This window comes from Gavialis gangeticus, unplaced genomic scaffold, assembly GCF_001723915.1.
Source record: "Gavialis gangeticus isolate Ggan-Ray unplaced genomic scaffold, GavGan_comp1, whole genome shotgun sequence".
Classification (NCBI taxonomy): Eukaryota; Metazoa; Chordata; order Crocodylia; family Gavialidae; genus Gavialis; species Gavialis gangeticus.
Genome location: NW_017729022.1, coordinates 153,653,129 through 153,671,847, shown reverse-complemented (window position 1 = coordinate 153,671,847; position 18,719 = coordinate 153,653,129). Strand labels below are relative to the sequence as shown.

General features: G+C 40.8%; 1 protein-coding gene across 3 annotated transcripts in view; it reads right to left on the bottom strand.

The window, feature by feature from the left end:
- The window catches only part of LRPPRC (leucine rich pentatricopeptide repeat containing), a 201,053-nt gene that overhangs the window by 21,345 nt on the left and 160,989 nt on the right, over nt 1-18,719 (bottom strand). For all 3 annotated transcript variants that reach the window (XM_019516356.1, XM_019516358.1, XM_019516357.1), the window contains exons 30-32: nt 8,127-8,253; nt 4,090-4,178; nt 636-840 (exon numbers count right to left, since the gene is read on the bottom strand). In XM_019516356.1, coding sequence (XP_019371901.1) covers nt 636-840; nt 4,090-4,178; nt 8,127-8,253 — 421 coding nt within the window. The remainder of the gene's footprint in view (nt 1-635; nt 841-4,089; nt 4,179-8,126; nt 8,254-18,719) is intronic.

The window sequence follows — 18,719 nt, the reverse complement described above, 5'->3', positions numbered from 1 at the left end:
TACTCTTTCTGAAGATTTCACATTAATGAAAAACAGGTCAATAGCAAAACTTAAAACAATTTATTTACATGCAACCCTGCTATTTTTATTACAATACCTGGAATGGCCAATCTAATATAATCTACAACTGGGACTGTACATGCCAATAAATTTGCCATTCATCTGCACATGTGCATTTGTCCAGGTGCATACATAAACTGCATAATGCATATGACCTACAATGGGCAAGAGAGTCGCTGATTTATTCCCTAAGTCAGTATGCAGAATTCAAGGGCTTTTGGATCGATCCCTAACTGGAGCACTGTAGCACTATGCAAAACAGCTGAGACAAATCATGGCCATCTAAAATTACTTGATGAATTTAGACAGACAGAGCTGGCTAAGTACACAGACTTTTTTCCCCAACCAGTTCTCAAAGTTCTCCCAACCAGTATCAATTCTCATTTATGTTTCTTTAAAGATCTCCAGCTTCCATTGTGCAAAAGAAACCTGAACAGCAGCCAATTTGGCCAGATTTCTAACATCCATTCAACTTCAATGAAGGGAAACAACGTTTGTACTTCAGTGTGTACAACAGCAACAACATGCCTTCTCCCCCTGTAAGATTGCTTTATTTCTTTTATACAAGGACTTACTTCATGATGTGAGCTATTAAAGTGCTGTTGATGAAAAGCATAGGATGTAAAAAAAGTGAACCTGCCAGAGGTTTCACCATCTTCTCAACTGTATGTATGCCCTTCACATCTCCTTTCTTAGCCAGAGTCCAGACGAGCATATAAACAGTGCTTCGGGGAGGAAACACATTCTTTTGAAGGGCTAATTCTAGAGATTCTATAGCATCTAGTTGGGATGAAAATGGGAGAAAAAATTAAGATGTCAGTTTAGAAAAAGATCCTACTGCAATTTGTTTTTTAATAAAAGCATGTAAGGTTGATATTGTAGTAAAACCACAAATACACCCAAGCACACTAACTGCAGTCTCTCACTAAACCTGCTAAAGTTAAAATGTGTACATAAATAAAGAATAAAGACCCTGGGAACTTTAGTAAAAATTCCTGACAAGATACCAACATTGTATTTTCTAGACATCAAGTCCAAGGAAAACAACATTATAAATTAAGCATTATACCTATACAATTTTCAACCTGCTTTTCAAAAACAAGTTGTAACCAGTCTTTGCTAGAATATGAACTTGCTTAACAGATATTGCATACCCTTGCAGAGATAAAATGAAGAGCATCACAGGTGGGAACTTGCTTGAGTCCAAGAATCACATTTTTAACAGGCTATACAAAGATGTATCAAATATTATGGATCAGATTTATCAAATATGTGGATCAGTGTACACAAGAGTGTAAAAAATGAAGCAGCCATCTCATAGTTATGAGTCTAAACTGGACAGCTACTGCAACAGCTACCTAAAAATGATAGATAGCAATTGACCACATCAACAGACCATTTTGAAAATCAAAATCTTTGGTCTTCAATAATAAATTAATAATCAACTGCAAAAACAAATGAACCAACCCACCACCCTTGCACACACACATTCCAGCTATAGCCATTTTAATTTTTATAAATTATAAATCTTGTCAATTTACATTATACATAAGAAAAATCATAATGATATGTCGCTCTGGTAAAAACCTCTCACTCCTTACCACCACAGGCAGGATTAGTCACAAATACCACCAAGGGGTAATACTTTCAATATAATAGGCACCCACTTGAACTCTGAAGCATTAACATTTAGGTTTACTGTATAGATAGTAGTCTTCCCACAACCCAAACACTATCTCTTGTAAAGGAAGGACAAACATACAGTGTTGTATGCCTAATCTCCACAGGAAGCCCTCTTCCCATTTCATTTTCCTTTTTGTTCGGAAAATCATAAACAAAGATTTAAGGGACAAGGTTCTTGAAAGCTAAACTGAACTGCATGCTATTTTACATTTTGCCTCCTCCTTGCCAGCACTGCATAGTTCTTTAACTGATCAGATGTTGCTTTACTGACTTACTCAAATACAGGACATGATAGAAAGAGTCCAAAATTGCACAAATTTTGAAATGCTGCTACGTGACAACGTAAGTATTCTGTACGGAGATTCTGGTGGCTAACCCTGAAGAAACGTACTAACATTGACTGCATTTCTAATTTCAGGTCTTGGTTGAGTATTCAATATTCAGGAGTGCAGGCACGTGTACTCTCTCTCTTTAGAAACCCCAAGTGGTATTTTAATATCTTACCTTAATCTCATAGTTTCATTTTCTCTACAACCTGCACTTGCACAAAAGGAAGCTCTTGTACTGTTTTTTAATCCAACATGACTTTGTTTTTACTAAAGGGTGCTGTTGCTAGAAGCAAATCATACATTTTAAGGCTCCCCCAAATATGCAAATATTTATTACAGATTCACATGGCATTTTAAAAACAGAAAACAAAGGGTGGGAAGAGGTAAAGGAAGTAAGACTGATAAGAAGTAAAAGACCATGAGGTACACGTAATTCTATTCATGAAATAGGTGTTTAGCAAATTTACTTTTATGTTTAAATTTTGAAACCATATCCAGAAAGTAAATCAGATTGGAAATCTGCAACAGAAAGTTCACAAAAAGAAATGACCTCTGCCATCTGTGATCCATGAAAATTTTCAAGCATACTCAAAGTGATCACCAACCCTGAAAGTTGTAACCAATGTACCAAGCCTTGTTTTTTGCAAGGCTGTACAAAAACAGTATTTTAAACTGTAAATTGCACCTAGCTTTCAGTAGCAGGATTACAAAAAAGGAAGAATGAACAAAATTTAGTAACATGCCAGATTGAGAAATACAGAAGGCAAGATTTGAAGACTTGGGTGACTACAGATGAAGAACTGTCAACAAATAAAAGAAGTACTAAAAGATAGGGAAGAAGATAAGTGCCATTTCAACATGTTGATTTTGAACTGATGATTGGACACCTGGAAGGAACATCAGAGAAAGTGTTACAAACAATACCAAATGAAAAATGATTTGAAAGCTAGTGGAAACCTTGTTATGAAATAACATATTTAAGTTACTGTAGAAGCATTTTAATATGGATGCTGTAACTTGGATGTGTGGTAGAAAATGAATACACAATGGAATGAATAACACTAAGGATGGAATAGCAGGTGCAAATCTGAGTTTCCCAGCTTTTCAGATTAAAATAAAACAAGTCTTATTTAAATATTTGTTTGTATTTAGTTTGGGTGTTTTAGAATACTACTGAAACTACATACATATTTTCTATTAGCATCATACTAGTACTTCTTAGTAGCCATATGCTTAGAAAAACATTGAAAAGCTTTAAATTTAGTTAAATTGTTCTGTTTTGATGCATCAGCAACTTTCAGTTATCTGAATACCACAAAACTAAATGTGACAAACAATTAATACTGAAGATCTGAAAGTGGTACAGTGATTAAATTGTCCACCATCTTGTTTCACTTGTGTGTCCTTCAGCCACCATTTTTGTTGTTATCTTATAAACATTAAATTAAAAAGGAAAGAAAAACACAATGCATATTTTATTACTGTTGGTATTGTGAACTATTAAAAAGTATTTGATTAGGTTTTTAAATCAATATTATAATCATTTGGTGCACAATCATGCACATTTAACACTCAATTTAACTCATTTGGTATCTCATACAACCAACAAGAATGCAAGAAGCAACTGCTGGGAATTGTTTCAGATGCTCTAAAGTATGTTAATTTCCAAAGCAAAATGACTTGTGCTGTGAATTTTAACGCACTTGAAAGCCTGTACTTTCTCTCGTTCTGGAGCACAAATTTTGCATGTCTGAAGAGCTGTGATTCATCTTAAGAAAACCCATCTTGTGTTAAATGGAATGGAAACTGGACTAAGTGGTCAAATGACAAGTACATTCATATTCAAGCTGTATTATAAATGCATGTACAGTAATTTACGTCTCTCAGCTACCACAAAAGGCTCTTGATAAGCAGGTAATTTGCTAAATGGACTCCTTTATCCAAGTATTCGAAGGGCGTTACAAGAAAAATCTGCAGAGGCATTAATGTGACGTAAAGGTCAAGCATTGTGACATACCTTTCAAATAATCCCGCCTAACTTGCGCTATGATGAGGCGGCTGCTGGCAGTAGTGTTCAGCTTGAAGCTCTTGATGTGGGTCTCAGCGCTAAAAGAAGCAGACATTTAGAAAGGAATTACTGACATGCTTCTGATACGATAATAAATGGTTGAGCACCAAGGTGAAATTATAAAAACTACTGTTCGTATGTTAAAAATATTGCTGCAAAATATCGACCTGGAGACAGCTTTTGTGTTATCCTGTCAATGGTTATAGAAGGATAATTTTTTTTTTCATTCTGACAGATGACAAAGTTGGAAATGAGCAACAAAAGAAACAAAGTAAAAGATTTTTTTTAAACAATCGGTTTAGATTCTTGAATGCTGACATATTAGATGACTAAAATAACTGCATGCCCTGCATTGTTCTGTTGTATCCTAAGCTGGATACTTTTTCTCCTTTTTTCAACAGTCACCATAATTATAAAATGTAAAACTATTCTTTCAGCAATAAAAATGAAACATTTATTTTCAGCACTGTATATTTTAAATATAAACTAAAGCATATTATGAACTAACACCATATCATTTGGTTGATTAATTTTCAGATTTCTGTCATCTAGATGTATACAGTTTTTAAACTGAACATACTAAATCATCTTCCTTTGCCATGTTAAAATTAAACTTCACCTATCAATTCTGCACCTCCTGTAATGCAAAAACGTCCCATGTCTACAGTGAAAGAACTTTGCTTTAATAATATTGTTAAAGCTTTTCTGGAAAAGTAATGTGTATGCTTTCAGATAGACTAACCAGCAATTGCATCTATTTTTACAGAATGCCCTAATTCCTGATGAAATTTAGACACAGTTTTAATATATCAAGATAACTTTATAAAGGTTCATTTTTAGATTACCAAATCTCCACTAGTGAAAAAGGGACATTGCCATTTGCCATATCAGCAATCAAGATAAACCTCACTGATCATCTTGTGGCAAACAACTGAGCAGCCTACCTACTTGAACTTATGTGCTGAGCGGATTGAGAGGTAAGCAGGGTCATTGCTAAATTATTCTCATCAATCCCAAGAAAATCCTTCAGAGAGTACACAATATGACTATCCTCTCAGTCACTTACAGCCTCCAGGGTGCATAAATGCAGTCACTGGACTCAGGATTTTCTTACTCTCCCAACCAATCCTCTTAATCCCTGCCTAAACACCCATTGCTCAGTTCCGCTTTTTTCTTTGCCCCATCTGTCAAAGCCCTTAAGTCAACAATTCAAGCATGAGACAGTAAATTACATATAACAAAGGATTTACTTTCTTCAATCTTCCAATCTTTAGTGTGATTAAATAGATGTTAGCCACTATTACAAAAACTAATCCCTCATTCCAATACTACTAAATTTCTAGTTTAAAATGCTTGGACTAAATACAGTAAAGGTATCTAAGATCATAAGTTTTGGGAGACAATAGGACTTGGATTTGACCAAGTCAGTAAAGTCCAGAATTTTCCCAGAATCTCAAATCAGAATGCATCCAGAATATACACATTTTAAATGCAATATTCATTCTTTGTTATCCTGGACCAGATATACATTTAAATATATTATCTATCCTTTTCTGTAAGGAAAAAAAATGCTTATTATACTGCCTAGGCTACTACTAATACAAATCTTTTAAGGTTTTCTAAATATTATTTAAATTTCAAATTTGGTTTCAACCAGAGTACAAAAGAAAAAGATGTAGTCTAAACAAGTGACAGCACCTTTCATATCTTTTACTGTAAATATTAGGAGATGAACAAGTTTCAGGCCACTGCACACATTTAGGCTACCAAGAGCAATCTCTTTGTAAATGAGGTTGGTAAGACTGACTCCTACATACACTAAACTGTAAGCATACACAAATTTGCTTGTTCTTAACAGTACACACTATGTATTCCCTCAATTCCAATCTGTAGTTTATGCATTATCTAGGCATTTTTAAAGTACATTTGCTTGTACAGAATAGTTTTTACAGCCTGTATACTAAATTTATCAGGACTTAATCCTTGCATTAAAAATGCTTTGTCAAAAAAAAAAAAAAAGTTTAGAGCACTTGCAATAAAAAGCATCTAAGGCTTGTAAAGGAAGATAGCAAGAGTTAAGCAATAGGGCTTTTTACAGTGTGTCCATAGACAGTAGTTCTGTATTGCAGGCTGTTCTGAATTATGCTTCCAATCCATACAGTTATTGCTGTACTCACTTTTGAGGACTGATCAATAAGAATGGACTACCGGATACATCCTATTCCCATTTTCCCATTTAACAGCTTGTTTCTAGTCATCATTTTAAAACTTGTATAATTTTCAGTTTGATGATTATATATTCTGAGAGTCTTTGATCAGTATTTATGTAATTTCAACGGAGATGTGCCAATACATTTTTAACTATTATTTTAAATAGGAGACAGAAACACATTTTGCAAGGTCTCATGACTCAGAAGTTTGCCAATTCCTTCCTGATTTTCTGATCTTTAAATAACCTCTGGTAATACATTTAGAATTTATGGCCTTTTCCTCCTAATTACATGCTAAAAGAAATCAGCTAACATTTGGGCTGTTCTACCAGCCTCCAGTACAGAGTTTTAAACTCTCAAACTAATCTCTTTTTCTAGTAAGATACTGCTGGTGGGGTTTAAAGTGTACACTTCCAATTTAAAAATAATATATACATCTTTACATCTATAAAGTACTTCTGTTCTTTGCTGAACTTTGGACACAAGGTGAAATGGATTCCATTTCCTTTTCCTAACAGATCTTAACTGCTTAATACTTTTAAACAGAGCTTAAATTTACCTTGATATAGGGCATGCACAGACACAGTTACTATTGAGATGTTGCATCAAACTGATTCAGAAACATTTTAATTGCGCTTCTTAATGTAGGAAGCTTAAATCTCTTAAGGTACAAACTAATTTTGTAAATTAATATACAAGTTAACTTCACAATGTTCTTTTAGATGTGTGTGCTGTGCTCTCCTTAGGATTCCTGTTGTAGCCAAAGAATGTAGTAGTGCCTGTTTTGAAGGTTTCAATTCTCCTTAATCCTTTTTTATGGTTAGTCATACTTAATTCGAGAGGTAAAATTTATTAGAATGAGTTAGCCTCCTACCCATTGTCAAAGAGAAATTTAAACTTGGGTCTCCTGACTACAAATTTACCTACAGCAGGTTTTGAACCAGATTTATTCAATGTTTACTCCCCAGATATAAAGGGCAGCAATCTCATTATTTACATGAATTGCTAGACTGATAAACCATCCAACTGAAGGATCTTGATACCACCACTGACTCAGCTGACACATTTGGACCAAAGGATAAAATTTTCAAAAACTCCGTTTTCCAAAATTACTTGATTACAGTATAACCTCATTAATCCTGATCTCAAAAATCCGGAATTCTCAAAAATCTGGCACTGATCTGGAATCAGCTGACGCTCTCCACTACTCTCCCAGACGCAGAGGGGGAAGCTAGCATGCAGCAACTGCCACTGCCATCCACCACCCTGCACTGTCGTTTTGCATGTGGCCACTGCTCCGCAACCGGCCGCTGCTCGGGTTTCAAAAATCTGGCACTTTCAAACATCCAGCAGGTGCTCAGTCTCGAGCATGCTGGATTTATGAGGTTATACTGTATTATTAAAAGGTCTGGTTTCTTATAGCCCTTGCTGGCAGATGATACTGGGGCACAAAAGTTATATTCATCAGTCAAAGGAAATGGTAACACGTAACTTAAAGTTTACTTCCAACCCAACTAAGTCTGCAAAGACATGCTAGGGTACTAAAAAACACTATAGTGTACTGAGACTCATCTATGGACTTCTGGAACCAGCCAGCCACAAGTAGTAAGTAATAATGGCTGATGATATGCACTACCAGTAACTACAAAAATGCCTTCAGAGGTCCAATTTCTCACTGAATCAACCTCATTGTAACCTGTTTTCACGAGGAAGCTGAGACTTAACTGAAATAGATGGGAAGTTAAAAATAAATCAAAAAATTAAAAACAAACTTACATGGTTTTCACTTTTATGGCCTCTTCAATGTCACCCAGAGACAGCAATGCCTTAAAAACTGTGCTATAAACTGCGTGGTTAAGTTCCATATTCTTCTCATCTGCTTCCAGGAGAAGAGCATATGCCTCTACAATGAGAATAAAAAACAGCTGAGATGTCAGATTGCATTGAAATGGCATACAAACAGAATTCACTTCTTTTTTATTATTATTTACTCCTTTCTAAATACCATTCTATTTTTCCTGTTCTTAAATCTTTTAGTCTAAAGCTATGTTTTAGAAAATTGTTGGTTTTGTCCAGGCTTGACTGAACGTTCCTCTTCCTGAAGCCAAAAAGCTTTCCCCCTCCATCAATTATATACAGATGTTTCTTCCAATATTCATATAACTGGTTATGAGTAAGACAGAACTAATGATTTTAAAAGCAACACCTAATTCTGGGGTAGGTGCTTACAATGTTTGGCTCATGATCACAACAGCATTTTGCTAATATAGAAAGTGATTCCAATATTGGGAGATCAAATTATTTGGTTAAGACAAGATTTATACAAAAACATACAATTTACAAATATACAGATATTTAACAAATAAACTAGGCTGCATTTGTTTGACTGATTAACAGTTTTATTTCACACATTCACAATATCTGTCAGCATATGAAAAGACATTACCAAAAAAGGTAACAACACTTTTCAGTCATTTATTTTCCTGAAACAAGATTGTGCAGCTGTAAACATCTATCTGAAACCGTATCCAGACTGTAATGTTTTCTAGAAAATGGTAAAGACCAACAGTGAATTTTAACATCTGGAACTTTGCAGCTGCAAATTTCACTTATAAAAAGATGAAGAGAGTATACCATAAAGTTTAAGCTATGCTAAAATAAAAAAAACCACCACAAAACTAATTCAACAGATGTTTAGAATTTCACTACAAACACAAATCTGACAATCGGTTTTGGCTCGCACTTTTAGAGGACATGAAAATAACTTTTATCCAATACTTAAAAAAGAAGACAATGAATAATCATCTCTATAGCACATGTTAAGAAATTCTGCGTGAGCATTCCATTCCCAAAACTGCAAGTTCTAACTGACCTCCCACAGTTTACATTTTAAAAGTCTCAGTATAATCGCATAAGAATGACTATTTTAGCAAGTAGGTAAATGTACCTGTTTACAGCCTTGATCACTGCAAACATGCATTCTATTTCAACTAAACCATCATATAATTCTTCAAAATTAAAATTAAAATTTTATTTTAAATACAGAATCATAGAAAGTTAGGTGTTGGAAGGGACCTCAAGAGGTCATCTAGTCTAACCCGCTGTTCAAGGTAGGACCATCCCCAATTAGATCATCCCAGCCAAGGTTTTGCCCAGCCAGGTCTTAAAAACCTCTAAGGATGGAGATTCCACCACCTCTCTGGATAACCTGTTCCAGTGTTTTACTATCCTCTTAGTGAGAAAATTCTTTTTAATATCTTCCCTTGCTGCAATTTGAGACTATTATTCCTTGTTCTATCACCTGCCACCACTGAGAACAGTCTAGCGTCATCCTCTCTGGAATTACCCTTCAGGTAGTTGAAGGCTGTTATTAAATCCCCTCTCCGTCGTATCTTCTCCAGACTAAATAAGCCCAGTTCCCTCAGCTTCTCCTCAGAAGTCGTGTGCTCCAGCACCCTAACCATTTTTTCTGCCCTCTGCTGAACTCTAATTTTGTCCACATCCCTTCTGTAGTGGGGGGCCCAAAACCAGACATTATACTCCAGATGCGGCCTCACCAGTGCCAAATACAGGGGAATAATCACTTCCCTTGATCTGCTGGCAATGCTCCCAGCTAACACAGCCCAGTATGCTGTTAGCCTTCTTGGCAACAAGGGCATGCTGTTGACTTGTTTTCAGCCTATTGTCCACTGTAACCATCGGGTCCTTTTCTGCAGAGCTGCTGCTTAGCCAGTTGATCCCCAGCCTGTACTGCCACAGAGGATTGTTCCGTCTTAAGTGCAAAACTCTGCAATTCTCCTTCTTGAACTTTATAAGATTTCTTTTGGTCCAATCCTTTGATTTTTCAGGGTCCCGCTGAATCCTAGCCCTACCCTCCAGCATATTTACTACTCTCCCCAGTTTGGTATCATCTGTAAACTTGCTGGGAGTGCACTCCATCCCATCTTCCAGATTACCGGTGAAGATACTGAACAAAACTGGCCCTAGGCCTAACCTCTGGGGCACTCCACTTGATAATGACTACCAACTAGACATCAAGCCATTGATCACCACCCTTTGAGCCCAACTATCTAGCCACTTTTCTATTCATCTTACACTCCATTCATCTAACCTATACCTCCTTAGCTTGCTTGTGAGAATGTTGTAGGAGATGGTATCAAAAGCCATCCTAAAGTCAAGTATATCACATCCACAGAGCCAGTCATCTCATCATAGAAGGCAATCAGGTAGGTCAGGCATGACTTGCCCTTGGTGAATCTATGCTGACTGTTGCTAATCATCATCTTTTCCTCCAAGTGCTTAGAAATGGATTCCTTGAGGATCTGCTCCATGATTTTTCCAGGGACTTTGATGAGGTTGACTGGTCTGTAGTTCCTCAAATCCTCCTCCCCTTTCTTAAAGACGGGCACTCTTGTTACTTTTATTTGCCCTTTTCTAATTATCTAGGACATCTCCTAATCAACAAGAGTTTTCAAAGATAAGGACAAGCAGCTCTGCAATTACATTGGCCAACTCCCTTAGTACCTTTGGGTGCATCCCATCTGGCTCCACGGACTTGTGCACATTCAGCTTTTCCAAATGGCCCCATACCTGTTCTTTCACTACTGTCAGGTTGTCACCCACTACTCAAACTGTGCTGCCAGGTGCAGCAGCTTGGGAGTTGACCTTGCCAGTGAAGGCTGAATTAAAAAATGCATTCAGCACTTCAGCCTTTTCTGCATCCTCTGTTGCTAGGTTGCCTCTGCCATTTAGTAGGGGAACCACACTTCCCCTGATCTTCTTGTTGCTGCCATACTTGTAGAAACCCTTCTTGTTACCCTTTACATCCCTTGGTAGCTGCAACTCCAACTGCATTTCGGCCGTCCTGATTTCATCTCTACATGTCCAAGTAATATTCTTATACTCCTCCCAAGGAGGAGTATGTATATATGAATGCAGATATAAAATAAAATATGATAGTAAAAAATAAAGCAATCATTGTGTGGGCCCTATGACTGATGCCAGAAGTTAGAATAAGTTATCATCACTCCCTAGGATTAATATTCCAATAAAGGAGAGAGAGAAAAGAGAGAGACATGCATGTGGTTTTGCAGTTCTAACACATCTTCTAACAGGTTTGATAGAATATGCTGCTTATCCCAATGCACTTAGCTCCTTCACCCACTTATGTGCCAAGCTTTGTTAGTCTCTTAAAGGAAATGTCTGCTAACATTTCAGCTATATAACATTTTTATATAAAGTTTTTAAAGTGTGAAGCTGGCTCTAGTACCCTTAAACCAGTAGGCAAAATTAGTTAACACTGTGGTAGGGAAAGCAGCAGGGCAAGTGGCAGGGAAAGCAGCAGTTGTAGGGGGCAGTGGCTTGACTCCTGCCCCTTGTTGCCCCCCCACCTTCCTTGTCCCCAGTGCATGACCCCTGCCACTCCTCCCCCACCCATCCCCACTGCCATTTACCCTATGCAGCAGTTCTGGCCTAGAGCACAGAGCACATGGTGGCTCTGGCCTGAGCCCTGGCCAGGCAGCAACAGTGGCAGCAGCTCTGGCCCCGGTTCCAGCTGTCCACCCCTAGACCCACACAACTGCCTGACCCATGTCACTGGCCCTGGATCTGGGTCCACCACAGCAGCTGACGACTCCATGGCTGGCTCAGCTGGCAGCTCTGTCCCTATCCCAAGGCAGGTGGTGCTTCAAGCAGGTGGACTGCTCTGGATGAGTACTCAAATCCAAGATGACAATCTCCACACCCATAAATGGGGGGGAACAACCTCAACTTGGATTCAAGTAAATGTGGTACATGCAAGTTCAATTCTCACACTAAGGAACCGCAAGAGGGGATGTTTACCATATTTAGTCAAATACAAAATGAGGTGTGTCCCCCCCCATTGGCATGAGGAAAAAGCACCTCATATTATATTCACATACAAGGAAATCTCACTAAATACACTATCTATCATTAAACTGCTGCCAAAGCAGAAGCTCAGCAATGGAAACCAACTATGAAGTTGATTAATACAGCCAACACTGAGCATGACTACAAAACATATGGCCCACACTGGGCAAAAATACTCATGGGAATCTGCTGCAAGGAAAGATCAGTGCAACACATATTAATAAGACATATGTTGATGCCCACTGAGTGCAACCAACTCTTTTCCAAGGCATGGAAAACCACAACATTGCATATAGTTCACCCAGAATCCCTCTGTTGAGCCCTCTCTCAGCCTGGTGCATGTGATTATAGAGTGGCCCCAGCTTCCACATGGACCAGGCTGTCCTGCACCTCATCTGCACAGAAATTTTTGGATCATCTCAGGACTTGTGACAAGAACATCCCATTCCAGTTATGAATGGGGACTAATTAGCATGTGGGGGGGGAAGAGAGAGAGAGAGAGAGAGTGTGAGTGTGGTGGGGGGGGAAGGAAGCATCCAAAGTATACACCCATACCAAGCAGTGCTGAGCTGTTAGGGTCTCACTAAATCGTATGTGCCAGCCTGAGAGAGGGCACAACAGAGGGATTCTGGGTGAACTCTATGTGATGTTGTGGTTTACCAGGGCTCAAAATGCTGTTGACGCTTGTGAGACCCAGCCCAGTGAACTATGTTGTAAATCATGAGCCTTTTGGCTTTGGACTAATACCATGCATTGTTTGTACTAGATATAAGTAAGTGCAAAAGTGCTGCTCAAAACTGTTTATGAAACACCTTTGTTAAAACTTGCAGGAGTTTCAAAAAAGGTAACGTGCATCAACTCTGGATGAACTAATCTGCGGGTACCATATGCAAATTGTTACAGCCATATTTAATTTCAAGGTTGTTTCCAAATTTGTTCCTCACTTCCATGTGCTCAGAGAGAGCAGAGTCTGACTGGTAACAGGAAGAGGAAGAGGCTGCCAGGGGAAAAAGCTGGGGGGAAAGCAGAGAGCAGAGGGCTACCTGATCGCCCAGATCTAATTTTCCTTGCTGTAGCAGTAGAAGGGGGACAAATTAAAGGCAGACCTTTAATAATTAGATTCTATACCTGGAAAATTATAACAAATTTTCCATATGTGGAATCTATAAGAAATCTCATAAGGTTCAATAAACAGAAGTGCTGCACTTAGGACAGAACAATTTCATGCAGTGGTACAGGCTGGGGACCAATTTGCTAAGCAGCAACTCTGCAGAAAAGGACAGGGGGGTTTCAATGGACAATTAGCTGAATATGAGCCAACAGTGTGCCACTGCTGCAAAGAAGGCCCCCCCCCCCCCGCTACAGAAAGGATGTGGACACGTTGGAAAGAGTTCAGCAGAGGGCAACGCAAATGGTTAGGGGCCTGGGGCACATGGCTTCTGTGGAGAGGCTGAGGAAATGGGGCTTATTTAGTCCAATGAAGAGAAGACTGCGAAGGAATTTAATAGCAGCCTTCAATTACCAGAAATGTGATTCCAAAGAGGATGGAGATAGACTTTTCTTGGGGTGGCATATGACAGAACAAAGAGCAATAATCTCAGGTTGCAGCAAGGGAAGGTTAGGTTAGATATTAGGAAATACTCTCTCATGAGAAGGGTAGTAAAACACTGGAACAAGTAACCCAGAGAGGTTGTGGAATCTCTGTCCTTGGAGGTTAAGACCTGGCTAGGCAAAACCTTCACTGGAATGATCTAGTTGGGGATGTGCTTTGAGCAGGGGGCTGGACTAGATGGCTTCCTGAGGTCCCTTCCAATTCTATGATTCTATGATAATTACTGGGGGATACCTTATAATCAAGGTCTTATTTAATTAAATAAAGTAGTTTGTCTCCCCTATTTCAGTACAATGGTTGCACTTACATTAAAACTGTTCACTATAAAACAACCAACTATAAAGCAATACATCTCTTCCCCCCCCCCATTTGTTATATAGGAAGCAAACCCATTTCAATCACTTTCAAGCAAGTATTACTGTAGGCAGGTCTCTGTGTAGTAAATGTGTGATCAGTAAGACAGCAGGAATAAATTTCCTCCCTTCTCTCTCCCTCTCTTGTAAATTAAGCTGCACATACACTTCAGGACCCCTTTTCATCACAAAATAAAAAAATTGGTAAAAACAAGTTTACCCCAAAATAGGAAAACTAGAATATTCAAATACCCAACTCATTTAATTTTTAACTCTTTTTTCTAACTTCCTCAAACTGAGGTATTTTTAGAATAAGAAACAAATAAATTTGTTTCTCTAGGCAACTGCAAACATTTGGGAAGAAATACTACATGAAACTAGAAAGCCCCGAGTTTCTTTTCCTTCTTAAAATGGCTTTCAGGACATATTACACAGCCACACTGACGATAATGGTCTAATGGTTTATAGGTTTCATAGGTTTTGGGGGGTTGGAAGGGACCTCAGTAGATCATCGAGTCTGACTGCCTGCCCTGGGCAGGAAAGAGTGCTGGGATCAGATGACCCCAGCCAGGTGTTGGTCCAGTCTTCTCTTAAAAACCCATAAGGTTAGGGAGAACACTACCTCTCTTGGAAGCCCATTCCAGATTCTGGTAACCCTTACCATGAAGTAGTTCCTCCTGATGTCTAGTCTAAATCTGCTCTTTGTCAGGTTATGGCTGTTGTTTCTAATTACTCTAAGGGGTGCCTTGGTAAACACAGTATCTTCTATTCCTTGCTGCCCCCCGCCCGATGAATTTGTAGACAGCCACTAGATCCCCTCTCAGCCTTCTCTTACGGAGGCTGAAGAGGTCCAGGTCCCTCAATCTCTCTTTGTAGAACCTTTCCTGCAGGCCCTTAACCACATGAGTAGCCCTCCTCTGGACCCTCTGTAGGTTATCCACATCCCTCTTGAATTGTGATGCCCAAAACTGGACACAGTATTCTAGCTGTGGCCTTACCAATGCCACATAGAGGGGAAATATCACTTCCTTAGAACTGTTCGTGATGCACCTATTAATACATGATAGAGCGCAATTAGTTCTATCGATCACTTTGTCATGTTGACGACTCATGTACATCCTCGAGTCAACTATGACTCTGAGATCCCTTTCTACTGCTGTGCTGCTTAGAAGGTCATCTTCCAATTTGTAAGTGTGTTGGTGATTCCTTCCTCCCTAGGTGCAGTACTTTGCACTTATCTTTGTTAAACTGCATCCTGTTTTGTTCTGCCCACTTCTCCAGCCTGTCCAAGCCCACCTGAATCCGTTCCCTGCCCTCCAGTGCGTTAACTTTGCCCCATAATTTGATGTCATCCACGAATTTGGACAGTGTGTTCTCCATGCCCTCATCCACGTCACTGATGTAGATATTGAACAGCACTGGTCCAAGGACCAAGCCTTGGGGGACCCCACTACCCACATGTTTCCAGGTCAATACTACTACCACCACTCTCTGGGTGCATCTCATTAGCTGATTTGCCACCCACCTGACCATGAAATAATATAAGTCACAGCCACTTAGTTTCTTTTATTTATTTATTTTTTAAAGCGAGTGGGATGTGACACTGTATATCAAAGTCTTTTTTTAAAATCCAAATATATGACATTACCTCAACTCCTGCATCTAAGCAGTTTTGGACCTGGTTATAAAAAGAAACAAGGTTCGTCAGACGGGATCTATCTGTTCTGAATCCCTGCTGGTTGCCCTTCACCATTATTTTCCCTGCTGGACTCCCAAAAATATAATCCTTAACAATTTTTTCAAAGGTTTTCCCAAGGATAGAGGTGGGACTAACTAGTCTATAGTTAACCCAGATCCTCCCTCCTCCCCTTTTTGAAAATAGGGACCACACTGGCCCTTTTCCAGTCCTCTGGGACTTCTCCTGAGTGCCATGAGTGCTCAAACAGTCCTGCCAGTGGTTCTGCTATGACACTGGCCAGCACCCTTGGATGAAGATCATTTGGGCCTGCTGACTTGAACATGTCAAGCCCCTCCAAGTGTCCCTTCATTAGGTCGGCTCTAACTGTTGGTGGGCCGGTGTCCTTCCTGTGCTTGTCTATAGTCTAATTTTGAGATATGTCATTATGTGTGTTCAGGAATAGAGATGCCAAAAACTCATTGAAGAGCTCAGCTTCATCCCTCCTATCCGTCACTAATTGCCCTAGCCTGTCCTGTAGGGGTCCTATGTGCCTTCTTTTTGCTCCCTATACACCTGAAAAAGGACTTTTTGTTGTCTTTAATTTTTGTTGCCAGCCTGAGTTCCATTGCTGTCTTGGCCTTTCTGACTCTCTGCAAGTGTGAGCCAAGTAGGTATAATCCTCCTTGGTGGCCACCCCCTGCTTCCACAGTCTGTATGCTTCTTTTTTCATCCCTAGGCTTTCCTGGATTTTCCTGCTCAGCCGAGAGGGTTTCTTGGCCCCTTTGCCCCACTTTATGTACACTGGAATTGCCCCCTTCTGTGCCTGAAGGATTGTTCCTTTGAGGAACAACAACGCTTCCAGGACTCCCATCTCACCAAGGCTCTTGTCCTTCAGTGCCTCACTTACTAACCTCCTGAGCTCACTGAAGTTAGCTTTTCTGAAGTCTAGCACTTCTGCCCTACTGGTTATCTTCCCCACCTTTTGACGGATAGTGAATTCTAACAATTTTCATATTGTCTAAGATTTCACTGCTTTTTCCATGTTGGTCATCCCTGATGAATATCAAATGTGTGCCACCACCACCCGATGAATGAACTTCCATATCAGCTCCAAGTTGTGTAAACATGCCAACCCATACGATTGCACCCCACGGTCTATAAATCACTGCCCATGTATATACCTTTCATGAACTGTAGCCAGTTAAACACTGTGTTAAGAATCTTTACCAAGTTTAACATGTTATTCTAGAAACTCACTTCAACAACATTTTTATTCTAAACCACCCCAAGGGCAAAATATTTCATAACTGTTTTCATTACTTAGCTTCTGAAAAAAGTGACACTCTTTCACATCAATACCCTTAAATTCATAGATTTTGAGGAGCTGGAAGGGACCTTGCAGATCGTCGGGTCCAGCCCCCTTGCTCTAGGCAGGAAGACAACTAGGGTTAAGTGACCCCAGCAAGGTGACTGTCCAGTCTCCTCTTGAAAACCTCCAGGGTAGGTGACTGCACCACCTCTGGAGTGAGTTTATTCCACAGTCTGGACACCCTGACTGTGAAGGCGTTTTTCCTGGTATTAAGCCTGAAGCAGCCTCCCTGGAGTTTGTATCCACTGGTCTGGGTCTTCCCCAGGGGTGCCCTAGTGAACAGTTGTTCACCAAGCTCCTGATGTACTCCTATGACAGGAGGTGGCGACCCCCAGCACACGTGCCAAGCATGGCACGTGAGGCCATTTTGCTTAGCACGCCATGGCCAGCCCCTGCACTGGGTAGCTGCTGCCAGCGATGGAGCCTGGGCTGCTCCCAGCAGGGCGTGCAGGGTCCCAGCTGCCTGCTGGGAGCAGCCCGGGCTCCCGACTGGCAGCATCTCCCCAGAGCCAGGGCTGGCTGCAGGTGGGAGGCTCCAAACTACTGTGCCAGGCTCCGGCATCTGCTCCCCACTGATGCGTGCACCTGTGCATTGGAGCAGGCGGCGAGGGAGAAGCCTGAGGCAGCGCAGCCCCGGTTTCTCCCCCACTCTCATCACAGAAGTGATGGCAGGCTTCTGGAGCCTGGCGCAGCTGTTTGTAGCCAGCCTGGGCTCTGGGCAGCTGCAGCAAGCAAGCAGGGGGCAGGCTGCAGCCCGCCCTCAGGTGCCCATGCAGTTGCTGCCAGCACGGAGCTGATGCTGGAGCTGTGGAGGCCGGCGCAGCTGTTTGCAACCTGCCCACTGCTTGCTTGCTGCAGTTGCCCAGAGCACAGCCTGGCTAAAAACAGCTGCACCAGGCTCTGGAAGCCTGCCATCACCTCTGTGCCGGGAGTGGTGAGACCGGGGCTGCACTGCGTCAGGCCCCTCCCTCACCGCCGCTCCAACGTGCGGGTGCACACGCCTGTGCGGAGCTGATGCCGGAGCCCAGCACAGTTGTTTGGAACCTCTGGGGAGCTACTGCCAGCTGGGAGCCTGGGCTGCTCCCAACAGGCAGCTGGGTTGCTGCAAGCCCTGCTGGGAGCAGCCCAGGTTCCAGCAGCTGCTCAGAGCCAGGGTAGCTGCTGACAGCCACAGAGCCCAGGCTGGGGGGCAGGGGCAGCAGGGGTGGGGGGCAAGGGGCACAAGCAGGGCATCCTGCCATGCATGTACCCCTTTGCCCTCATTTTGTTTTTCTGCCCATACCGGCACTCTGACACCTTCCGAGGTAGGTATTGTGATGTTTTTTGGCACTCTGGCCAAGAAACATTGCTTACCCCTGTCCTATGATACAGTGGTAAGCCGCTATCAAGTCCCCTCTCAATCTTCTCTTCTTTATGCTAAAGCAGCTCAGATCCATAGTTTCATAGTTTCTAGGGTCGGAAGGGACCT